Genomic DNA, 26,158 nt, shown 5'->3' with positions numbered 1-26,158 from the left:
TTGTGGAAGTCAGTGTGGCGATTCCTCAGGGATCTAGAACTAGAAATACCATTTCAGCCAGCCATCCCATTACTGGGTATATACCCAAAGGATTATAAATCATGCTGCTATAAAGACACATGCACACATATGTTTATTGTGGCACTATTCACAATAGCAAAGACTTGGAACCAACCCAAATGTCCAACAACGATAGACTGGATTAAGAAAATGTGGCACATATACACCATGGAATACTATGCAGCCATAAAAAATGATGAGTTCCTGTCCTTTGTAGGGACATGGATGAAGCTGGAAACCATCATTCTCAGCAAACTATCGCAAGGACAAAAAACCAAACACCGCATGTTCTCACTCATAGGTGGGACTTGAACAACGAGAACACTCGGACGCAGGAAGGGGAACATCACATACCGGGGCCTGTTGTGGGGTGGGGGGTGCGGGAGGGACAGCATTAGGAGATATACCTAATGTAAATGACGAGTTAATGGGTGCAGCACACCAACATGGCACATGTATACATATGTAACAAACCTGCACGTTGTGCACATGTACCCTAGAACTTTAAGTATAATTAAAAAAAAAAAAAACACCACAACCCCTTCTCCCCTTGCCTCGAAACCCAGCCACAGTGGCCTTGCACTAGCTCCTCCAGCACTGAGCCCTTTCCCACCTCCAATCCTTTATCCAAGCTGTTCCCTCTACCAGGAACACCTGTTCCTCAGCTAACACCTGGCTAAAACCCCAACTCCTGATCTCAGCATAAAAGTCCCTTCATCAGGGCAGCCTTCCCTGACCCCCTAGACCAGGTCAGGCTCCCTGCGGCCCACCTCGCAGGCAACAAAGACATCGGCTTCCCAGAAGTCTCTGCACGGGTACTTATTTTCTCCATGTCTGGTCACTGTGTTCCTTCAGAGGAACTCCCTTGGGCTCATTCCCCACCATCACCCCAGCGCCTGGCATGGGCTCAGCAGAGAAGGGATTCCATAAATAGACACAGACTGAATGAAGGAAAGCAAGTTCTTTCTCCCTGAAGTCAATCATCGACAAGAGAAATAGGTTCCACATTATCAGCGACTTCCATGCCCTGGGTGTATTTCATGAGGGTTTGCTGACTGACTGACCGACAGTCCTCCAGTGGATTCAGCTCCTTCCTCAGGAACCAGCCAAGCCCTCTTGACCAGCAAGTTGCCCCTCTGGCCTCCTCCCATGCAAGTGCAACAACTGCCCGGCCTCCCCCTTGACTCCCAGCCTCAGCCTCTCCCCGCCAGGCCTCGGCACGGCTGAAGCTGCAGGGCTCTGACCCGGTCACAGCCCCGTCTGGCAACCTCCACGGTCTCCCTCTTTTTCCAGGACGGAGTCCATATCCCCTTCCCCAGCTTGCAAGACCCTTCACATTCTGGCCTTGGTTTCTAAGGCCTCCTCCTCTGCCACTGTGCTCCTCCCGAGAGGAGCATCTTACCAACCTCCCCCAGCACACACGCAGATGCAGCCCCACAGTGGGCCTCGAGCCTTTGCTCATGTCGTTCTTCCTCCGACTGGGGAGGGCTGTGGACCCCTCTGTACTCAACCCAGATGATCCCCCCCAACCTGCACCTCCTACTTCCCTCTCTCCAGGAAGTTTCACATCTGCCATCCTCCTAGGTCACAGTGGCAGGGGCCTGCCTCTGCCCGCTCCTGTGTCCCTGTGCATGGCACCCAGCATGGGGCTGGCGCAGAAAAAGCTTCAGGGAGCAACTGTTGGATAAGGAAGGACCAGGCTACCTGTTCTTTTAGCCACAAAGCTCGTCTTCAGTCCCTGAACTTCAAGTCAAGACTAAGCCCTCAATTCTAACATCAGAATCCTCTCTTTGTAGGGCATCTTCTCACTAGGGGAGCACCTGGCCCCAGCTCCCACATCTGTGGCGATGGGAAGTCCACCCCTGACTCTAGGTGGTCACTCTTCTTTTTTTTTTTTTTTTTGAGACGGAGTCTCGCTCTATCGCCGAGGCTGCAGTGCAGTGGCGCGATCTCAGCTCACTGCAACCTCTGCCTCCCCAGTTCAGTGATTATCCTGCCTCAGCCTCCCAAGTAGCTGAGACTACAGGCCCATGCCACTGTGCTCAGCTAATTTCTTTGTATTTTTAGTAGACCACCATGGTTCAAGGCCAGGCTAGTCTCGACCTCCTGACCTCAAGTAATCCACTCACCTCAGCCTCCCAAAGTGCTGGGATTACAGGAATGAGCCACCGCGCCCGGCTGGTGGTCACTCCTCTTCAGGCAGCATAAGGAAGCTGAGCTGAAGCTAGTGGCCCTGGACTACCCCCCTTCATCCCCACTGTTTCAGTCCCACCCAGGGGCTCCAAAGACTTGCTCTGCCCTCTTGCCTGGCACTGCCACCCCCATGTGCTTCTTCTGCAGCCTGATGCCTCAGCCCTTTCCTTCTTTCTGAACTGGGCTGCTCCTTGGTGCACTCCACTCGAATCTTGCTTCTGCCACTTCTTAGCTGGGTGACCTGAGGCAGGTGACTCTGCCTCCCTCAGCCTCAGTTTCCCCCTCTCTAAAATGGGGATAATAAACACTGTAAGAATTTAAAGGGTGTTCATAAAATATTTTTGCAGCGTTAGTTTTTAATACATTAATTTCTATTTAAGTTAAGCAACTTATGAAAACAAAGAGGAAATGTATTCAATGTGTCAATAAAATTATTAAGGATTCAGGAATTATCACTTTTATTTCTCAGCCGTGAGATGGCTTTTGGCATGTCGTGTTTTTTAACTAAAACAATGGTGATAGATATATGAAAGTTAAACATTCCTTGAGAGGATTCCCCCTCTGTGGCATTTTTCAAATTCATTATCTCTTATGAAGAAATAACAAATTCACACTGTACAGGGATTTTATAGACACCTTGCATATTAAAACACCTTAAGCAGGACCTGGCACACAGAAGTTCTTTAACAAGGAATAGTTGTCGTTGTTGTTATTAGCATTATTATCAGACTTGAAAAAACTAAAATGACACTTTCCCCTGCTGCAATGATCATTAGGCATATACATAACATCACCCTGCCAGGAAAAGAAAAACAAAAACAAAACCACTTTGCACCCTGAATAAACAGACAAATCCAGAGTCATTCTGTCTAGCTCTAGTTCCACAAATAGATAAAACTTTCAGCCATTTCCTATAACTTACTTCCTCCCAAAACAATGGTTTGTTTGTTGTTTGTTTGTTTAGATAGGATCTCTGTCACCCAGGCTGCAGTGCAGTGGCGAGATCTCGGCTCACTGCAGCCTCTACCTCCTGGGTTCAACCAATCCTCCCACCTCAGTCTCCTGAGTAGCTGGAGCTACAACACATGCTACCACACTCAGCTAACTTTTTAATTTTTTGTAGAGACGGGGATCTCAACATGTTGCCCAGGCCAGTCTCAGACTTCTGGCCTCAAGCCCAAAGCAATGTTATCCCTGACTCCCACACGGTGATACCTGCAGGTACAGACGACCCTTACACATACGCTAACTGCACGAGACAATGGTGGTTTTCTACCATGAACAGACTAACAAGAACAGAAAATGTTCTATTTTCTCCATAAATCCATGTGGTGTTTATTATGTAGAGGGCTGATCCTTCTGAAGCCTGGACTTGTGCAACATTTTGGAAGTCCCTCGCTTTGCTTGCGCCTTCCTTTCACGCTGCGGGCCGATTAAGATGCCCCAACGCCACTCGACCGCCTCACTCCGACCATGCTTCCAAGCACAACCTTCTCAACTCCCAGGGCGGATCTTGCTTGCCCTCTTGCTAACTCTACCTCTATTGCTTGACAGGGGCTGGCTCTGTTTTGGACATGACCTTCTTTTATGCCCTTCGTTAGTGGCTGTAACATTGGGAAGATGGATTTAATTATATGATCTGATGCCTGGTTCTCTGCCAAGGGACAAATAAGTAGGAAAGGGCCTCAGTCAAATAGCAGAGGACAAGGAATCTGGAATCTGGTTGTTTCTTCAGCTTTGGCTTTGGTTGTTTGTTTGTCTAAAGAATCCTGGGAGTTCTGGGCATGTGGGACACTCGCCTCTTTGCCACTGAGTTAGGACATATCAGTTTAATTATATGTGCCAGCACCTAGTGACTTATAAACTGTCTTCCAAATGTTGATAGAATCCTCTTTTGTTGTTTGTTTGGTTTCCTGCCATTATGAACTCAAATTAGTCCAAAAGAGAGAGAGGGGAAAAAAAAATTGTGCCCTCAGGAATGGAGAATAATCCCTGAGTCAAAGAACATTCTGGCAAAATACTCTCCTCTCCTTCAAAGGCCTGTTGATTTTTTGTTGCTTTTTTTTGGTCATGTTCTTAAATAATATTTTTAAACAAAGTCTACTTCTTGGAAAAAAAAAAACAGAATTCTTCATCATTATTATCACTTGCTCTTGTGTTTATTAGCTTGCCTGTTCCGTCAACTTTGTGCTGTCGCCTTTCTCAGATCCAGGTCCCCATTCAGAAAGATAAAATTGTCAAGGTGCAAATGCAAATGCAATTGCTCTTGGCATTTCCAGATAGCTGCTGGGCAACACCAAAGATCTGCTCCCCTGCTTTACAAAAGGAGGGATGCTTACAATGATTGGGTTTTTTATTCTTCTTTTTTTGTTGTTTTTTGTTTGTTTTTTGAGACAGGGTCTTGCTCTGTCACCCAGGCTGGAGTGCAGTGGTGAGATCTCAGCTCACTGCAAACTCCACCTCCCAGGTTCAAATGATTTCCTGCCTTGGCCTCCTAAGTAGCTGGAATTATAGACACCGCCACCACACCTGGCTAATTTTTGTATTTTTAGTAGAGACAGGGTTTCACCATATTGACCAGGCTGGTCTCAAACTCCTGACCTCAAGTGATCCACCCACCTTGGCCTCCCAAAGTGCTGGGATTACAGGCGTGAGCCATGGCACCCGGCCTATGTATTCTCCATATTTTTAATTAGCCAAACACTAGAGTGATAGCTGCCCTACAAAGTTTGTAACATAAGAAAGTTGGCAAATAAAAAGAGAAACTCAACCTCCCTGGGTTAATTTTATACACACATAAATATATAATATGTATAATATATAATATGTTCTTGTGCACTTAAGATGGACCAAAAAAAAATCTAGTCTAATGCACAGAGGCTGGCATAATAAGCATCAACAAAGACATTTCTTTAAAAAGATTTTGTCTCTAGATTTAAAATGCCCTTAACAATTAGTGATAACGCTTTATGGGATTAAAAGACCCTGAAGATGGGCCAATGTGCTTGCTGCCAATAACATGTTTTTTTTGTTGGTGAGATGGTGTCTTGCTCTGTCACCCAGGCTGGAGTGCAGTGGCACGATCTTGGCACACTGCAACCTCTGCCTCCCGGGTTCAAGTGATTCTCCTGTCTCAGCCTCCTGAGTAGATGGGACTACAGGCATACACCACCACACTCGGCTAATTTTTGTACTTTTAGTAGAGACGGAGTTTGACCATGTTGGCCAGGCTGGTCGAACTCTTGACCTCAAATGATTCACCTGTCTTGGCCTCCTAAAGTGTTGGGATTACAGGCGTGAGCCACCGTGCCAGCGTACCATGTTTTTAATCTGAAAAATTGATCATACATTATACCTTAATAGAGGACTCCATTGTCCTCCCTTGTGACATTGTTGATTATTACAATTAACTAACCAGAGTCATTTGGTCTAGTCAACAGGTCTGATTTTTACCCTCACACTTGCTTAAAGGCCTCTGCTTTGAGCTAGAAAAGACAAATGCATACAGGCTGCCACACTGACATCCTCTTCTTGACCAGACACTGCCAGAGGCCAAGGTGAGCTCCAAGGGTCCTTGGTCCAGAAGTAGATAACTTTGAAAGCGGGCTAACTAACCCAGGGTTAGTTAGTTAGTTAGTTAGTTAGTTAGTTTGAAAGCGGGCTAACTAACCCAGGGTTAGTTAGTTAGTTAGTTTGAAAGCGGGCTAACTAACCCAGGGTTAGTTAGTTAGTTAGTTAGTTTGAAAGTGGGCTAACTAACCCAGGGTTAGTTAGTTAGTTAGTTAGTTAGTTTGAAAGCGGGCTAACTAACCTGTTCCTCTGAACAGGAATTATTCCCCAGGACTGGATGAAACTGATTTCACCCTTAATGTTCTACTTTTCTAAAGGTCTTTTTTTCTTCTTTATTACTGTCGCTAATCCTCAATTTAGGAGGCTGTATTCCATAAACTGGAATAAAATATTCCTAAAATGGTGCTTTCTTCCTTCTTCCAACTAACTCTTCAGAATTCTGGGGGTGAGGGTGAGAGGGGGACTATAAAAACCTAACATAGATATGAAATAATAAATCATCAAGGAAATGTTCAAATAATCATTCTATTGAAAACAACAAATGTAATTGGCCTTATCTACAAAACTACTAGGAATAATTGCTAAAAACTCTTCAAAGTACCTTTCTGAGACCCTTTTCTTTTACGATCATCAGTTCTGTAAACAGGATCTGTAAGAATCTGTCCTCCTTCCTGACAGGATATAATTGGGTAAATCAAATTTGTAACCATGGCTGTGCCAGAAATGTCACATTTAAAGACAAATTTCACTTAATTAGGCATGACAAGCCTGAGAGTAAGAAACACAGACTGCACTTCAAAAATGGGAAGGAGGCCTCCCCGGGCCTCCAGGAAACCGGACTGGACCTGCTCTATGGCTTGTGGAATTTCAGCCTTTAAGGTTATGAAAAGACATCAATCTCTGCTTGTCCAGAAACACTTGACAAACGAAGATTCTCCAAAAAGAGGGTACCTGCCACGTTACACGTTGTATAGGCGCAATCTGGCAGAGGTGAATTGGATGGTTCTAGGTTCCTGATCTCTAATAATATAAAATTTTTTCACATACACACACACACACACACATACACAATTCTGGCCTGGAGGCCTTACAAAGTCCCCTAACAGAGTTAACTCTCAAGCTTTTCCATCAAATGCTCTAATTTTAAGAACCATACAACTGGGAGGATTTTATCAATCAACACCTTGTTACATACATCTCTGTACATAAACCTGGCCAAATTTTTTAAAAATCAAAGTAACAACAAAATCAGAAAATTGCTTAAACAAACTTATGTGGTCAGATTTGTGCCTTGGGAGGCATGGTAACGAGAAACAGACTGACACCTGGCCCTCCTGCCATTGTACCATTTTATTCTTTTATTTTTTTTTTTCTTTGAGACAGGGTCTCACTCTGTCCCCCAGGCTGGAGTGTAGTGGTGCGACATCAGCTCACTGAAGGCTCAACCTGCTGGGTTCAAGCAATCAATCCTCCCACCTCAGCCTCCCAAGTAGCCGGGACTACAGGCATGCACCATTACTCCCAGCCAATTTTGTATTTTTCTGTAGCGAAGGGGTTTTGCCATGTTGCTGGTCTCAAACTCCTGAGCTCAAGTGATCAACCCATCTCAGCCTCCCAAAGTGCTAGAATTACAGGCATGAGCTACTGAGTCCAGTCTGCCATTTGATTCTTACTATCATACCCACACATCATGTCCCAAAGTCAGAGAAATAGACAAGGTAAAACATCTTGCACCCAGGGATAAAGGATTCAAAGAAAATGGAGATAAACGAATAAATGACAAAAACAAAAAAGCAAATAAAACATAGAGCCCTTCTCATGGTGGCACAGGCCTGTAATCCCAGCTACTTGGGAAGCTGAGGAGGCAGAGGTTGCAGTGATCCAAGATCATGACACTGCATTCCAGCCTGGGCAATAGAGACTGTCTCAAAAAAAATAGAGCCCTTCTGTATAGTATTAGTCCTCAAAACAGAAAAAACCTTGAATTCTTTCTGTAAATTACAAACTCTACAAACTCCACAACAAAAACCAGTTTTATCCCTGACTTTTACAATGCTGATATTGGCAAACACGTGACAACGTTGACACAGATAATCATCGTCATGTGAGAAAACAGTGCTGCTTCCCCTCTGAACAGAGGGACTGTAATCTTGGTAATCTTTGGCTTGCTTTTAAAAATGCCAATGGTATTTTTATTTGGTGAGCCAATCTTTCTGATATCTATACCCCCCTGCACAAACTTTTCTTTTTTTTTTTTTTTGGTTGAGACAGAGTTTCACTATTGTCATCCAGGCTGGAGTGCAATGGCACAATCTCGGCTCACTGCAGCCTCCACCTCCTGGGTTCAGGCAAGTCTCCTGACTAAGCCTCCCAAGTAGCTGGGATTACAGGCGCCCACCACCACACCCAGCTAATTTTTGTATTTTTAGTAGAGACGGGGTTTTGCCACGTTGGCCAGGCTGATTACGAACTCCTGACCTCAGGTGATCCACCCACCCCAGCCTCCTAAAGTGCTGGGATTACAGGCGTGAGCCACCGCGCCCGGCCACAAACTTTTCTTAAGGCATTTATAGCTTTGATTCTCCCTTTCACACACTCAACTAGACTGTATGCCCCACGAAGGCAGAGATTTTCGTCAGTTTTGCTCCTTGCCGTATCCTCAACATCTAGAATAGTGTCTGGCATAGAGTAAAAGTTTCTGTAAGTATTTGTTAAATGGATGAATCATATGCTCTGTAAAAACCAGTTATATTTATTCCAAAATATTTAATAATTGCTTATTTTGTGCCACAAACTGGGGATGTAGAAATGGAGGAAACTGAGCTCTCGCCTTCAAGAACTTCCAGTAGATGGCGTGAGGTGGGCAGATAAACAGACATGGGCGTGACAGCCTACCACTGCTATGATGGACATGCACAGAGCCCTGTGGGGACAGAGGTTGGGTCCCTTACCCAGCTACAGCAATCAGGGAAGGCTTCCTGGAGGAAGCTAGACTGAGAGAGGACAAGGGGATGGCCAGAGAAACAGGGAAAAGGGGGAGGAGGGTGTCTCTGGTAAAGGACATAGCATGTGCAAAGACCTAGAGACGAGAAACAGTGGGAATGGGGTGCAGTAACAACAGCTGAGGCCAGTGAGGTCCGCAAGGGCCGTGACCCAGAGGGCAGTGGGCACCTGGAGAAGGTCCTTGCCCTTCCTTGCACTGGCTCCATGTGCTGTGCCACAGGTGCTGAGCTGAGTTGGGCTGCAGCAGGGCAGCGGGCAGGCCACTCACCTGGTGTGCTGCTGGAGGTGGGAGAGCTGCCGGAAGGACTTATCACAGTAGGAGCAGTGGTAGGGCTTGACGCCCAGGTGGATGCGCAGGTGCTGGGCCAGGTAGGAGGCGTTGGCGAAGGACTTGGAGCAGTGCGGGCACTTGTGGGGCTTGGCTTCTGTGTGCGACTTGGAGTGGATCTGCATCTCCGACTTGGTGAAAAAGGTCAGCGGGCACACCTTACACCTGCGGAGCAACACACAGGCTCACCTGGGAAGATCCCCCAGCCTGTCCACCTCGGGGGAGGCCCCTCTACATCAGAGGCCTTGCACCTGGGACAGGTTTTTCCTGTGAGGAGCCCAAGAAGCACAGGCCCACCTGGGAAAGACAGGGGACAGTCTCCCAGCCTGGGCACCCTTAAATCTGGAGGAGGAAGCTCTTGCCTGGGGGAACATTACAGAGCCTGGAGCATAGGGTCACACCTCACAGGGAAGACAGGCCTGATCCTGGTGAGGGTTTGCCCGTGGCTATATCCCATGGTTCCAGGGAGGAGGCTCTACCACGTGAAGTCGTTCTCAACCAGGCTGCTCATCAGAATCATCTGGGGGGCATCTAAGAAATACCAACGCCTGCCCCACCCTCCATACCCTCCACCCTCAAAAAATTAACTCAGAATTCCTGGAGATGCAGCCCTGGCATCCACATTTTCTGAAAGCTCTTCAGGTGATTCTTTAAAAATTTTTGTTGTTGTTGTTGTTTGGGTTGGAGTGCAGTGGCCCCATCTAGGCTCACTGCAGCCTCTGCCTCCCGAGTTCAAGTTATTCTCTTGCCTCAGCCTCCTGAGTAGCTGGGATGACAGGGGCGCGCCACCACGCCCGGCTAACTTTTGTATTTTTTGTAGAGACGAGGTTTCACTATGCTGGCCAGGCTGGTCTGAAACTCCTGACCGCAGGTGATCCACCCGCCTTGGCCTCCCAAAGTGCTGGGATTACAGGGATGAGCCACTACTGTGCACGGCCTCTTCAGGTGATTCTAAGGTGGCCAGGGTTGAGAACACTGCTTAAAGGAAGGAGGACACCGACTCTCACAACCCCAGGCTGTGGGGGTGGCTGCCAGCCACAGACCACACCTAAGGCTCCAAGGCTCTATTCCCCTCCCCAGCAGCCCTCCCCGAATCGGGACTTGGGATGTGGGTGGGGCTCTCCAGAAGGCCCCGCCCCTCTGGACCCTAGCCCTGCCCCCTCGGCCCAAAGGGTCCTGTTTCAGCCCCGCTGCTGGGCTCCTGGGGCAGCCCTGGCTCAAGCCCCAGCCCCAAGCCCACTCGGACCCCATCCCGCCGAGACCCCCACCTGTACGTCTTGCCCTCCTTGGCAGTCTCGCCCGAGGCCAGGATGGGGTAGGGGACTACAAGGACAGGCGGACCCCCCGGGTTCTCCGCCTTGATCTTTTTGCGGCCGCGTTCGGACTTGGGGGGGCCAAGCAGGCCGTGGCCCTGGATTGTCTTGATGGAGTCCAGGAGAGGGGGGCTGGTGATCCCTGAGATGAGGGTGGGGGACGAGGCGATGAGGCGGCTCTGGCTGGTGGTGGTGGGTGTGGACGGGGTGCTGGTACCCGTGCCCGTGCCCGTGCCCGCGCTTGACTCAGAAGTGCTCACAGACGGGGTCCGGGTGGACAGCCCCAGACCTGCGAAGACAGGTGGGTGGGGGCAGGGGTGAGGGGAGCTGCAGAGGCCAGCTCAGCTGCCCACCCAGCTATGTGATTTTGGCAGGCGAGCATCCCCTTAACGTTCATAAGTTATTACCCAGGGGTAACTAAATGAGACCTTGTGCATGTGTAAGATGCCGCAGACACCTTAAGATTAAATTGAGTTAGATAACAGAGGCACTTTGGAAAAATTCAAACTATAGAAAAATACTGAGGCACAAAAAAGTTCACTGCTGTCTTATTTATAACAGCAAAATTTTAGAGGCAACTGAAATATGTAACATTAGGAAAGGATTCGGTAAACAGCGATTAATTGCCTCTACTGAAAAGGAGGTTAAGTTTGTTTAAGCAAACTACATATGTATGCACAGAAGAAAATAAGTAGGAAAGAATGTGCCAAAATGTGATATGGATGGTAGATTAGGAGTAATAAAAAAAAAAAAAGGCTTAACTGTGCTTGATTCTTTGAGCGTTTTAAAAACTTCTGTAATAAAAGTTATTCTTTTAAAAATGATAGGACTAGAAACATTTATTATATCAACTGAAGCAGACAAAAACATGAAAATGGTATCTATTGTGTGGTTCTATGTTTTCTTTTAAACTAAAAATGTGTGCATTGAAAAAGATAATGTCAAATCGGAAGGAGAATGTTTTCTATCATACACTGGTGGTGGGAGTGTACATTTGTGAAGCCTTAATGAAGTCTGGTAACAGCCATTAAAATTTAAACATGGCCGAGCACGGTGGCTCACGCTTGTAATCCCAGCACTTTAGGAGGCTGAGGTAGGAGTATCACTTGAGCCCAGAAGCTGAAGACCAGCCTGGGCAACGTGGCAAAACCCTGTCTCTACAAAAATTACAAAAATTAGCTGGGTGTGGTGGCGTGTGCCTGTAGTCCCAGCTACTAGGGAGGCTGGGGTGGGAGGATCACTTGAGCCCTGGAGGTCAAGGCTTCAGTGAGCCATGATCACACCACTGCACTCCAGCCTGGGTAACAGAACAAGACCCTATCTCTTAAAAAAATAATTAATTTAAACAAATTTTAACGTACATAACTTTGGGCCAAGCAATTCTACTTCTAGAAATTTACAATAAAGAAATATTCCCACATGAGCACAAAGATGTGTGTACATGTCCATACAAAATTGTGATCAGACAAAATTGGACACAACCTGTTTGTCCTCAGCGTGAGCTTTGTAAAGAGCTGTGGTCCACTCTCATTAGGGAGAACTGCACAGCCACTAAAACAAGATCGATGTGATACGGTGACACAGAGAGAAGGTCGAAATGTGCTGTCAGGTGAAAAAAGCAAATCACAGACATACGAGGCCAGCTATTTTAAAGAACACACACTCAAACTACATACGTAGTTTGGACAAGATATATGTGCATGTAAACGCACAGGAATAGATCTGAGAGGAGACACATCACACTGCTAATTGTGTTTCTCTCTAGGGAAAGAGAAGAATTTTTTGGTAAAAGGAGATTTTCATACTTTGTCTATCTGATTCTATATTATTTGAATCTTTTACCTGGTGAATTTATCCATTTTTAACATCTGTGATTAAAGGACAAAATAAAATAAATTATAAACATATGAAAATTCTGACAATAGTAGGATTAAGGCTATTTTTTCTCCTTTCAGCTTATCGGCAATTTTCAAATTTTCTAAAATGACTATGTATTACCTTTATAATAAAAAGTGGAATATATATGTTTATGACAGAATGGTGAGTAGGAAAAGCAAGTTAAAATCATGGGTACAGCCCTACCACAAGCTCAGCAAAACACACATGAATATTGAAAAGCAAAAAATATGGCAAAGGAAAGAAACGGACCAAGAGCCTCTCTGAGCTGCGCAGTTGGGAGCTGGGGATTATGAATGACTTTTTCGTTGCTAGTTTCTCTTTTTCCAAATTTCCCTTAATATGCTTATATTACTTTTTTAATATTACTTTTATAATGGAAAAAATAAATTTAATAAAATCATAATAACCGGCGATATGCAGAGTGCGGCTGGGGCCTGGAGAGGTTTACCAGGCCCTGTAATTCTTGGGTGACTCTGGGAAAAGGCAGGAGAGATGGAGAGAGGCAGAAGCACCTGCCTGGCAGCAGGGGCGACAGGGGAGGAACAAAGGCCCAGCCACTGTGGTCTCGGAAGAAAGCCTATCCACCAGGCTCCAAGGAGGCCGCCGGTGGCTCCAGCCCCTTGACATTATCCCAGGATGTCCGCCTGGCACCCCAGCCTCAACCTATCCAAGACTGAGCTCACATCTTTCCCCAACCCTGTTCCTTCTCCGGGGATTCTATCACGAGGGCGGTACCCTGGGAGTCTCCCTCACCTCCTCCCTCCCCTCACACTCCTACATCCTGTCCTCTCTTCTCCCACAATGCATCTCAGATCTGTCCACTTCTCTCCATTCCCACCACCACGGCGTTGCCCAGGCCACCACACTCCTGAAGGTCTCCCTGCTTCCGTGCTTACCCCTGACAATCTGGTCTCCACCTAGCGGCCAGACTCGGTTTTCTCAACCCGTATCTGAGTGTTTCCTCCCCCACTTAAAGACCTTCAGGGGTTCCCCACTGCCCGAGGGTCAAGTCCAAACCACTCTGTGGCCTACAGGGCCCTTCTTAATCTGGTCCCTGCTTCCTCGAAGCCTCAGCAGAACTGCGCATCGAAACAGAGTGAAGACACGGGCTCTGGAGCCACACTGCCGGCCTCTGCCTCTTACTAGCTGTAAACCGTGGTTGCACGTGGCTTTACCTTTTTCTGCCTCAGTTTCCTCATCTGTTGAATAGAGACATTAAGGTGAACTGCATGAAACTGCTGTTTTTCTAAGTCAAAACGGTCCAGTGTTCCACCTAGTACCAACAGCACACACCTCACAGGCTGCTGAGAGTACAATGAACACTGGTTGAACAGACAAAGGCGCTCGACTGGAGCCAGCTGCCATCATCACCGTCATCATCACCATCTTCCGGGCCTCCCCACCCCAGACGGTCTGTCCTTCTCTTGCTTCCTACACACATACTCCCTCCGCATGTGCGGTTCCCTCTTCCTGTCCCATTTCCCTGGTTTGCTGCCAACCTTTCCTTGCCTTTTAGCTCCTCCAAGGAAGTCTTCTCTTACCCCCTAAATCTGATCAGGGTCGTTCTCTGGATTCCCAAAGAATCTCGGGATTTCCAAAGTTCTCTATGTGAACCTAACTTTCCTGGTGAGCCCCATGGAGCAGTGACCGGCTCCTGTCGTGTCCACTGAGGGGAGAAGGGTCCTTCCAGTACTGGGTCGTTGGAAGTCCGGTGCTGTGGCTCGTCGGGGCCAACCCCGCCACCCCAAGCTTTGTGCCCTACCCCCAGGCCCTGCCCGCCCTGCTCTCACCTAGCCGGGTCCCATCCTCACCAAGTCCCCCGCTACGCCCGCCCAGTCCTCGCCGGCCCCGCCCAATCCTCGCCGGCCCCGCCCAGTCCTCGCCGGCCCCGCCCACTCGCCGGCCCCGCCCGCGCCGCCTACCTGTGACGGTGCTGGTGGCCGGCCGCGCATGCAGCGCCACGTCGGGCTGCGGCACTGCCTGCGGATGCAGCCCGGGCACCTGCTGCAGCTTGGGCAGCGACATGACGGCTTGGCTGCTCTCGGCGGGCGCCGGCGGCACTAGCAGCGGCTGCTGCGACGAGGCCGACGTGGGCGGCAGGTGAGGCGGCCTGATCTTCTCGGCCATCAGCTGCTCCTTGATCTTGTTAATCAGGACCAGGTTGTCCAGCTGCGGGCGGAAGAGGACGGGCTGAGGAGGTCCGGACCGCGTCCCGCCCCTTCCCCAGGCCCGCTGGTCCACCCGCGAGCCCCTCGCTCCTCATCCCCCGCCCCGCAGGCCACAGCCAAAACCCAGGGGAAGGGAAGCAGCTCCAAGGAGGGTAGGGCAGCCGGAGGGGCGACGTCAGTCTTACCTGGCTGGGCATGGTGGGAGGAGGGGGCCAGAAGTAGGGGTTGTTAAATCGAGGCTCGGCCATCCTGCGGGAAGAGAGCGACTGTCACCGGGAAGAGAGCCCTCTCCAAGGCCTGGGGCGAGCCCCCCTCAGCTGCGCCCACTCAAGTCGGGGTCAGTGTCTGGGATCCATGTCCCCATGGGACCCCCAGCCTTACAGCACAGCAGGCCTCCCACCAGGCCAGGGAGCCACATCTCCGGGCTGAAAAACCTGGAATTCAGTGACACCCCTACCACCCCCACTTAGTGGGCCCCACAGGGCAAAGGTCACATCCACACCAGAGGACTCTCAACCAGCTCCCACCCCTATCACCCCAATGCTGGCCAACCAATCTCCATCCCCCAGGAGGGCCCCAGGCTGCTGTGCCAACCCCGTGGGTTCCACACAGAAGGCCCCTCAAGTCCAGAGACAAACTGGGGAGGACTGGAGCAAATCTGTAAATGCCCATCCCTGGTCCCTGCCCTTCTGCCCCCTGACCCCTTGAGTATGGACATCCTTCTCAAAATCAGGGGGCAACATGGGGTCACCAGATATAGCCTTTCTGAGGGGCAGTTTGGCAGGCAATTTACAGTGACCCAAATGATTACTGCCCTTTGACTCAAGAAATTGTATTTCTGGAAAGTTATCTTCAAGAACAGGCCACATGTGGTTGTTCAATGTCACGTGCAACATCTGACCTACAGCGACGTGGATGAGAATGCTGTAGTTACAGAGCGGGCTGAAGAGGCTGAAGCTAGGGCAGTCTGCGGCTCTTTGGTAAAAGTGTGTGACAAACTGTCTGGTGGCCCTCACCTCTGGCAAGTTCCATGGCAGGCCTGTGCAGTTAGAAGGCCTTTTCAACCAGGGCAGTATGAAGGATGGGCCTTCAGGGCTATCTCAGTCTTCCAGAAGGTTTGTCTTCCTGCGACCCTAGAGTAAGTCAAGAAGTGACTTACAGGGACCATGCCTCACAGAGGGTTTCCATTAAGTCTTGCTCCCTGTCAAGTTTCTCTTCTCTCTCTCTTACAGAAATCACTTGTCTAACTGGTATTATTGCTTAAATGAAATTGTTTATTTTGACAGGAAAGACCAAAATGAAGTGCTTTCAACCTCTTTCCCTGATCCTATGAGCTTCAGAAGCCCCTGTTGGAATGGTAGCTATAGGGCTTCGGGAGAAAACCCTCAATAAGGACACGATCTAATCTCAGTATTTTAAGAAAGAAATTTTAGATGAATTATCTCTTGTGATCCTTCCTTGAAAGTAGGCACAAGAGGTATTATTATACCATTTTATCAGTGAAGAAACTGAGGCTCAGAGAGACGGGAAGGAGACCTGTCCAAGGCCATAAGGCGAAGGTGCCACAGTCAAAACTAGAAATCAGATTTGCTCAAGCTGGTTCCTCTGGGGAATTTGCTTTGCAAACCCTAGTCTTTGGCAGAGCAAATGCCCATATGCAAATGGCTCAATATCTATATGCAAATGTCCTTACCCCTCACTCCCAGCCTGAGGGCCAGTTTGGGTCGGAGCACCCTCCTCAGGTGGCTGGGGCAGCTCCTGCCCTCTATCAGCCCTCCTGCTCCTCCATCCACAGGCACCAAGATGCTCTTCCCTCTGCCCACCCATCCCTTACAACCCAACACAAGACGTACTTCCTGCCTGGAGTTCTCCCTGAATGCTCCAGACCCCTGGGACGTCTCCTTTCCCAGAACAAACTCAAAATAATTATGGTGAGGAGGCTGCAAGTTACCAAGTGCCTCTCTTGTGCCAGGCACAATGACACTGAAAGGCAGGTAGGTACTCTTATCATTCCCATTTTACAGCTCAGGAAACTGAATTCAGAGAGGTGGAGTGACTTGTTCAAGGTCACACAGCAAGTAAGCAGAGGGCTGAGATTCCCACTCTAATCTGCCTGACTCCGAAGTCCAGCTCATCAGTCCCTTACCTATTCAGGGGAATGACAAAGCATCCTGATCACAGGCTTGTTTATAAGCCCTACCTTAGGATGACACGGCTGTGACCCCAAAGGTGAGCACCCGCTCACACGGCAGTCTCAGGACCTGTCCCAACCCTGCTGTTGTCCACAGGGGGAAATGTGGAGGGGACTGAGATGTAAAGCCAGGGTAAGGAGGCTCCACGGCTAGGGGCAGGGAGCTTGGGAATCAGATACACCTGCCATGTTCATCTGGGTATCCCCAGCACCCAGGCCCAGAGGTTATCAATAATGTGAGTTGCATAATGGAATGAATAAATGAATAATAATCAGAATGACTTTAAAGACAATCCCATACAATTATCTAGCACTGCTCACAGTTCACAAAGCTCTTCTGTGCCCACTGGCATTCTCATCGGAACCTCGGAAGGATGGCAAGCAAGGAAGAATTTTCACCCCCATTTTACGAAGGAAGAAACGAGGGCACCAGTAGGGAGGCACCTTGCTCAGGCCACATGCATGAGAAACAGGAAGCAGCACTGTGATGTGATGCTAGGTGCTAGCTCTCTAAGCCTCAGGTTTCCTCCTCTGTAAAATGGGGTGAAAACAGGCTACCCTGCCTCACTCCTGTCATGGCCCAGGACTCTGCCCACTGTACCGCACTGCTTCTCAGACAGTTCTGGGAGATCTGTCTTTTCCTCCTCTTCAGTTCAGTTCAATGCCAAGTTCAGAGCCACTACCCTGGTCAGGAGGCTATGGGAAGAGGGGGCCTTGCCCAGGGTACCACAGCTGGGATAGAACATCCTCTCTGCCACTTATCAGACCCCTGGTCAGGCAGGGGCCACCCCTCACCCTAGTTGGGCCCCGGATCACTTAATCTGATCCACACCACCTTTGCCTGATTTCTCTGCATCATTTTCTGGCTGGTTCTAAGTAATTTAATGATTCGGTCAGTGACCCTAGTCCTGGTGTCTACCTACTGTGTGACAGGCACAGGGAAGGCAGGGCAGGGGCCAAACATTTCCTGAGCTCTTCCTGCATGTCGGACACACTGCTAGGTGCTCATCAACAGCATCTCATGTGAGACTCCCAACATGCCTTTGAGGTGGGCATCCCCTGTGCAGCCCTGGGACCTGTACAAGAGGGTGGGCCCTGGCGAGAGGTGAGGGGGGAAGGCAGCCAGGGCCAGGCCAAGCCACTCAGACCTTGTCTAAGGGAGGGGCTTGAAGCCAGAAAGAGACATGGTCAGAAGTGTGTTCAGGACAGAGGGACAAGGCAGAAGGACATTCCTGGAAGAGGGCACAGCTTCAGCAAAGGCATGGAGATGTGAAAGCACAAGGCAGGCCTGGGACAGTGAACAGCACCCACAGGCACCAGAGAGAGCTGCAGAGCAGGGAGGTGGGGAGACGCAGGGCACTGAATGCCATGCTAAGATGTTGGGTTGGAATGCTGGTGGTGAGAAGGCGGCAGGAAGCATGCTGGGCCAGGGGAGCAGTGAAGCAGAGGGGACTATCTGAGGACCTGGTGAGGGCTGGGGGTGGAGACAGAGCAGCCACCCGGGGGTTGAGTGTGCAAGCCAGAATGGGCAGAGGAAACAGGCTGGTGGCCAGGCCTCAAGCACGACAAAAGCCAAGACTCTCTACTGTGAGCCCCAAGACACAGGGCTGATCCTTGCAGGGGGGCAAATGTCATTTTGTTTCTCTTATTCTAAAAGGTGAAAAACAGCGGATGGGTGGATGAATGAAACACCCCTTCCAGAAAACGGCCTGCTGATGGCAGCTGGCCCATCTATCAATCTGTCCATCCATTCATACTGGACAAATCCTCTGGGCCAAACTGGGACCAGTGCTGGGGAACCTGAGCCAACTGGAAAGAACTCTGCCCTCCCCGAGCCCCAAGCTAAGTGGAGGAAGCAGACAAGCGAGCCACAAGCTTCTGCAAAGAACTCCCACCTATGAGGCCAACCACACACCACCATGGCCTCCCTGAGGTCAAAGCTTATGGGCCGCCTTCCAGTCCTGTCCTCCATGGCCTCTCTGCCACCTGGCCCCTTGGAGAAGGCCTGTGTACCATGACACCTGGCTCCTCACTCTCTCAGCCTCCTTTACAGTCCCTAGCCTCTCTTCCCCACCAATTCAGCTCCTCAGGATAGAGCGGGAGCGCCCTCTCTCCCACCAGCCTCAGTTCTTGGGTGGCCCAACCACTTTAGAATCTAAATACCAGCCAAGCCCGAAGTCCCCACCTCCAGCCAGGCCTCTCCCTGACAGTCCCTTTGGCCGACTCCTGGGCTGCTCAGACTCTGCAGGCCTGAGCTGGACTTGGTCTTCCCCTATGCCAGGCACCTGGTCTGGTCACCCCCAGCTCACAGCGGGACATCCCCATCTGCCCAGATGCTCCTGCAGACACACAGTGATCTACCACACTCGCCCTCCCTCCCCACCCACCTCAGACCCATCTCAGCCATGTCCTCAGGATTCCAGTTCCAAAATCTCTCTCAAGCCCACCCCCTCTTCTCCAACAGTCCCAGCCACTGTCGCCTCACCAGGACTGTGGAACAGCCCCCTCTGTTTTGCAGCCCAACAGACCCGGGTTCCAATCTTGACTCCAACTCACCAGCTGTGTGATCTTGGGCAAGGCACTTGCTCCTGCCCCCCAGGTAAGGGATTAGCAGCCCAGAGCCAGGGACCTGACCCAGCCTGGAGAGGATCAGGGAGGACTTCCCAGGGGAGGTGATGCCTGCCTTGGGTCTTAAAGGATGAGTGGGAGTTAGCCAGGCAGAGAAGAAGTGGGAGCATTCCCAGCAGAAGCAACAGCTTGAGCAAAGGCCCCCCAGGCAAGGAGCCCAACAGCGTGAGGGGAGCCACGAGTGTTCGGTGTTGCCTGGCAGATGGGAGATGAGGCTGGAGCCGGCAGCTGGAGCCAGACCTAAAAGGCCGCTCCCTGACTCCTAGGCCTGAACGCTAGACTTGAAGCAGTGGGTGATGGGACAGAATCTGTGGTTGAGAAAGGCCCTCTGAGTGCCCAGCGTAGAGGGGACTAGAAAGGACAGGAGAAGAGGCAGCGGGAGGCCCCTGGGGAGCAGAGCAGAGAGGCAGGGGCTGCGCCTGGGCCAGGGAGGAGAGCGGCCAAAGAGGCCTGAAGCTGGAGGCCAAGGAAGCATGCAAGGTGCCCCCTACAGTGGAGCCCAGGAGGCCCACTGTATGCCAGTGCTGACAAACACAGCCACAGGAACACGCGGACAGACAGAACCAAACCCAGACACACATGACAGATACAGACCTGTGGCCCCAAACATGGACTGATGGGGACCCAGCAGCTGCCGTGAGGAGGAACCCACAGCCACCATGACACAGGAGGCCGATACAGGAGGGTAAGCACACACCTCCCCCAGGGCAGACCCAGAGGGTAGCAGCGGGGGCACTCAGGGAAGGTGGGACGAACACAATGCTTTAATCCCCCAAAGAACAAACCCTCATTGACAGAGTGCAACCTGGAATCACAGGCTCCTTACCTAGAGTGTCCTTTCCCACTTGGTGAACTTCTACTCATCCTTCAAGACCCAGCTCAAGTGTTCCCTCTTCTACGGAGCTTTCCCTGAACCCCCAGCCAGTCACTTCCTCTGTGTTCCCAACAGCACCTTGTATATGGGAATAACAATAACAATAATAACAATAATAATAATAATAAAGTGCCAGCTACCATTGATTTCAACAGCTATGTGTTGAATATGCCATGATTCACGTCACTGAATCTTCCCAATGACTCTGAGATGCACAATTAACAGAAGAAAGTGCAGCACAGAGAGATTGACCAACTTGCCCCAGATCACACAGCTAGTAAGTGATGGAGTTAGGACGCCCAGCACTGGCCCAGCACTACAGGGCCAACTGCACTCCAGGGCAGTTATATTTTCCCGGGTGTCCTCCCCACCAGACTTCAAACTCTTCACAAGTAGGGTTGGTGCTCATTCATTTCTGCCAGCCTCTAGCCCAAGGTGGCCACTTCCAATGGACTGGGAACTGTGTCAGGATATTTACAGCCATTATTTTACTTTCACGATAGACCTATTGTACAGATGAGGAAACTGAGGTCCAGAGAGGTTAAGCAAGTTGCCTTAGGTCACAGAGCTGAGTCTGAACTTGAAACCGGGTCTGTTTATCACCCTGTCCCAGAAGGGTGTCTCTCAGGCCAGCCCAGCAAGCCCCACAGAGGGGAACTGAGGGAGGGGGCACTGAGGAAGGGGTACATCAGGTGCCAGGCCCTGCCACCTGGAGACTTTCAGACCTAGACAAATGGACACAAAGAGGACAGGCAGCCCAGGGAGGAATGTCACAAGACTTACCCACTGCAAGGCAGAGGGATTCAGTAAAGCAACTTATGGCCACCCCCGACCCCCCACCCCAGCCCAACCCACAGATGTTAAAAAGTGAGATTTGGCTGGGCTGGGCATGGTTCATGACTGTAATCCCAGCACTTTGAGAGGCTGAGGCAGGAGAATCGCCTGAGCCCAGGAGTTTGAGGCTGCAGTGAGCCATGATCACACCACTACACTCCAGCCTGGGTGACAGAATGAGAACCTGTCTTTAAAAAGAAGACACTTGCCCAGACCCCACGGCCACATGGGAACTAGCTCCTCACAAAGCAAATGCGAGAGAGCAGGACCCAAAACTATCCGGACGCTATGATTACAAAGGAGGCAAAAATAAAAACCTGCGTCAGAAAAAGCACGCTCCAGGGAGCCACACCCAGAGGGAGGCTGGGAGCAAGGCAGGAGGCAGCTGGGGCCAATCTCGGTCTTTGTCTTTGTTTCTCTGATTTCCAAATTCTCTGTAATGCTGTTCAGTTGCTTAATGAAAACAATAAATTGATTCTTAAAAAATGAAAGAAAGTAGTTGGTGGCCCAGTGCGGGGAACAGATGGAGGGTCCAGAGGCATGGGGCAGGGGGAGGTCAGGGTCAGCTGCTGGTGGGCAGGCAGTTGACTGTTGCATGCCAGGCCCTGCGCAGCCCCAGCCTCAAAGCACGCACGACTTGGAGGGTGGGTGTCAGGAAGGGCTACCTGGAAGAGGTGGCATTCAATCTGCACCACGAAGCTGATTAGGATCCTACAGGGTGGGGAGAGAAGAGGGTCTGCACCACCTCCCTTGCCCTGATCCAGGCCCCCTTCAGCTCTGGCCTCAGCTATTGTAAGAGCCTCCTCACAGGTTCCCCTACTCCACCCTCATCCTCCACTCCATTACTGCAGTCACTGTGATTTTAACAAAATAAAAGATCACAACTCTGCCCTTCCTAGGACCCTCCATAGCTCCCTACTTCCCTCCAGACAATTTCTGGATTGCTTAAGCCTTACATGTGCGGCCCCTGCCAATCTCTCTGGCTGTTCTACTTTGCACTGCCCAACCAGACTGAGCATCTCCCAGTTCCCCCAGGGCTCTGCTTCCCTTCTCACCTACCACAGGCTGCATCCTCTCCCTGGTGTTCTCTGCCCTCCCCATTTCACTAGTGAATTCCAATGCATCCCTCAGGCCCCAGCTTACAGGCCACCTCTTCCTGGAAGCAATAGGGGACTGCTCTGCCTCCACGCCTGGGCTGCACTGCGTGCTCTCCTCTCTGCTCCCTTTGTACCCTCCTCTCTGCTCCCTTTGTACCCTGCATTTCCATCATCAGAACCCCTCTCACCCCATGTTCTGTCTGTTTGCTCATCCATCGCTGCTGCCAGACATGTGCTCTGTTGGGAAGGGATCATGGCAGAATCATTTATCTTTTAAGCCCTGCACAGTATCTGATAAAGGTTTGGATTAATTAATTACTTAATAATCAGGTGGGGGGAACTGAAAGGGCTGTGGCCTGAATAGAAGGAAGCCCCCTCCCCTTCCTCCAAGTCCCCTCCACCCACTCTGGCACTGTGCTGTCCTCCGTGTTACACTGTTCACCGTCTCCTGTATCTAAGTCCTGTCTTCCTAACTGACCCAAGAAGGGGCTATGTGTGTTCTCTAAAGACTAGCCAACCCAAAAAGGATGTTAACAGCTAATAAACACAGAAAATGGTTCTGCTTCCATAGCAGTGAAAATTCAATGAGTTTAACCTGTCAAAATAGCAACAAGAAATAAGAAAATGCTAACACCCAATACCGGTGAGGGTACGGTGAAATTGGCACGCTCATGTATTATTGGTGGGAGTGTAAACTGTAACAATCATTTCTGAAATAAATCTGGCATGAATTTGTCAAGAGCTCTAAAAATGTCCAAACTTCCTGGCCTAGTGATCCCATTCTTGGTCATCCATCCCTAGAAAAATATAGAAAAAGTTATATGTACAAAGCTGTTTGCGTCAGTGGTTTTTTACAGCAGCAAAAACCTGGAACAGCCGAAATTTTAAACAGGTTCTGTTTAAGTCATGTTACTTGGTGACACAGTCTATGGTCATTAATAACAGCTAATGTTACTGGCCCTTGTAATGACTCATTTAACAGTTACATTGGCCTGTCAGGAACTGAAGGCACAGAGAGATCAGGAAATTTGCCCAAAGTCAAGCACTTAAGTGTAGGATTTGAATCCAGACAATCAGGCCCTAAAGCCCATACTCTCCACCCTGACACTGGATCCATTACAAGGAAGGATTGAAACCACTCTGCAGCCATTTAAAAAATACTTGTCATACAACAATAGTCAGGAGGGAAATGGGAAGATTTTTAAAAATTGCATGTATAGATAGAGCAAGGACATCTATATAAAAACTGGGTGTTGAGAGAAAAGAGGAGAAGAAAACACCAAAATACTAACAGTGGTGATGTTTCCGGCTTGGAGCAGGGGCAGAGATGAGGTGGCTTTTTACTTATTTCATATCCCTGTTTTCTAATTTTTCTCCATGTCACAGCTGATGGGGCGATAGGCCTGGAAGAGTATTGTTATGTGACTTTTTAAAGGAATATTTTTAATAAAACCAAAAGTTAAGCAAGCTTTGACAAAGCAAGACACCCCAAACCCCAGCCTACGGCCCTGCAAGTTTACTCAGGAGAGTGGGGCTCAGGGAGGGACAGGGGCCTGCTCAAAGTCCCACAGCAAAAGCCTCCAGCCCCACCCATGACCCCAGCCAGGAGAGCAGTCAGGAAGGGACTCCTGGTCCCATCCAGGGGCCCCAGCAGGGAGGACCAAGCCGAAGGAGAGCCTGCCCAGGGCACTAAGTCTACCGCTTAAAATCCTTCTTGGATTCCAATCACTTTTGGGGTATAGTTCAAACTCCATAATCTGATGCTGGGGTTTTCGCCAAGAAGGTCCCCTGGCCATACTCATCTCACCAGGTGTGCCCCTTGGCACCATCCCTCCAGCATCAGGGCCCCCAGAACAAGGTGATCTGATGAGCCATGCCTTTGCACAGGCTGAGCCCCTCCATCTAGGGGCCATACCACCCAGCTGGAACCCTGCCCTCAAAACTCTGCTCAGCTGGCACTACCTTGAGGAACTGTCTGGTTATCTGGTTATTTGTCCAGTCCCCCAAGTAGGCTGTGGGCTCCCCAAAAGCAGGGCTTGGTCTGGTTCTTAGTTACAATCCCTACCCCAACATAGCCCCACAGCTCACCCAGGTCTCCCTTCCTGTCTCAACTTAAAGGTCACTTTTGACGTTTCCTACATAAGAATTGGGCTACCGTGTTATACACTCCCATGGTCCCCTGCCTTCTCCCTACCCCACCTTTGTATGAATACCATGCCTCTAAATATGCTTTAGGCCTGTCTCCCCATCAGCCGTCACTGCTGCAGCCCCAGAGCCCAGCGCCAGCCATGCAGTAGGGCCTCAAGTGCCTAGTATACACTGGGTACTCAACAGATGTTCACTGAGAGAATTGATGAGGAGGTGGTCTTTCCATGTGAGCCGTGAAGATGGAGGAGTTTGCCAGGACAGTCATTGCGCAGAAGGGCAGTGTGTGCAGAGGCTGGAAAACTGTTAACTCCCTGGGAGAGCAAAGGTTTCTCAAACATAATCTCTGCCCCCAGAGAGGGGCAACAGCTACTGCCGCAGTCAGCCTGGGAGGGAAGGGAGGGTAGTGGCAGCATTCTCAGGAGGGTGAACTCATCTCACTGTGGGAAGAACAGACTTCAGGAAGGTGGGACTTACTGATGGGGGAAGGGGAAATTGCAAGAGGGAGATGCCAGAGGAGAGCATGGCAGGTGGAAAGAACTGCATGTGCAAAGGCCCCGAGGCAGGAAAGCATACGGCATCACGTGGGTCAGGGGTATAGTGCAGGAATTCACAAGGGAAGAAGGGTGGGGTGGCTGGAGCCGTTCACAAAGGACCAGAGTTCCAGGCTAAGGTGCTCCGGTGAAAGAACACTGGGAGGGGGGGACATGGGAGGTCCCTGAGCAAGGGAGGGCCATGGCCAAGGTTTTCAATGGACAAGCTGTTATGGAGCCAGAAGGATGGCCTGGAGGGAATAAGCAGATAGTCTAGGAGGGGGAAACTGAGGCCTCCCATCTTTCAGGCTCCTGAGACATGCTCAAAGTTTGCCTCCCACAGCCCCTCTGCCCTCTGCCACTCCAAGCAGCTAGAACCCTGAGCCCCAGCTGCTGCACCCCACCCCACTCTCAGGACCTTGGCCAGGCCTGGCCAGCCCCAGAAACACACTCCTGGGAACTTCCTTCCCCGGAAGGAAAGAGGCTCCCGGGGTCCTGGATCCAATTAGGCCGGGTTTCCGCAGCCCCGTGGGGCTGGGAAGGGCTGTTTTCATTGTGATGGCAGGGCTGATCAGAGCGGGAGGGGGTGCTGTCTGTGCCCAGGTCAGTGGGAGCTGGGAGCCTGCCCCTTCCCCTCACTGTCCCTCCCCCTCCCCAACACCCTCACCCTCTGGGCCCCCCATCCCACCTCCAGCTACCCAGAGACACCCAGGGCAGTTGACCCTCTCTGGGAGCCTCAGTGCCATCATCTACGGAAGGGGCCATGACACCCTCTCAGTTCTGAGAGAATGTTCTACAGGCTTGGAACACATCCCCCTTCCTACTTCTATTTCTCCTGGGGACCCCCAGCTCCTACCCCCACAGGGAACTCCTTCTGCTGGTATGAAGTGATGATGGTAATAATAATAATAGTTGCTTCCTCCACGCCAGGCACCTTAAAGATACTTTACAAGCATTTCTCACTCTGGCTCCTAACGACCCCATGAGGTAGACACTGTGAGTGTTTTGAAATATAACATACATGTTCTCACTCATAGGTGGGAATTGAACAATGAGAACACATGGACACAGGAAGGGGAACATCACACTCCGGGGCCTGTTGTGGGGTGGGGGGAGAGGGGAGGGACAGCATTAGGAGATACACCTAATGCTAAATGACAAGTTAATGGGTGCAGCACACCAACATGGCACATGGATACATATGCAACAAACCTGCACATTGTGCACATGTACCCTAAAACTTAAAGTATAATAATAATAATAATAAAAAGAAGAAAAAAAGAAATACAACATATATTCAGAAAGATGCTTAGACCATGAAC

At 50.2% G+C, this 26,158-nt stretch overlaps 1 protein-coding gene across 6 annotated transcripts in view; it reads right to left on the bottom strand.

The window, feature by feature from the left end:
* Positions 1-26,158, bottom strand: part of ZNF362 (zinc finger protein 362) — a 61,634-nt gene that overhangs the window by 9,413 nt on the left and 26,063 nt on the right. For 2 of the 6 annotated variants that reach the window (XM_030823357.1, XM_030823361.1), the window contains exons 2-5: positions 14,720-14,783; positions 14,289-14,535; positions 10,423-10,756; positions 9,095-9,319 (exon numbers count right to left, since the gene is read on the bottom strand). In XM_030823357.1, coding sequence (XP_030679217.1) covers positions 9,095-9,319; positions 10,423-10,756; positions 14,289-14,535; positions 14,720-14,783 — 870 coding nt within the window. Of the gene's footprint in view, positions 1-9,094; positions 9,320-10,422; positions 10,757-14,288; positions 14,536-14,719; positions 14,784-15,550; positions 16,153-20,179; positions 20,306-23,450; positions 23,659-24,490; positions 24,902-26,158 lie in introns of those variants that run through there. The other 4 variants (XM_030823360.1, XM_030823359.1, XM_030823358.1 and 1 more) reach the window with 4 other exon arrangements.

The sequence above is a fragment of the Nomascus leucogenys genome, chromosome 12, assembly GCF_006542625.1.
Source record: "Nomascus leucogenys isolate Asia chromosome 12, Asia_NLE_v1, whole genome shotgun sequence".
Taxonomy (NCBI): domain Eukaryota; kingdom Metazoa; phylum Chordata; class Mammalia; order Primates; family Hylobatidae; genus Nomascus; species Nomascus leucogenys.
The sequence above is the reverse complement of the archived record's forward strand: the minus strand, read 5'-3'. Positions and strand labels throughout refer to the sequence as shown.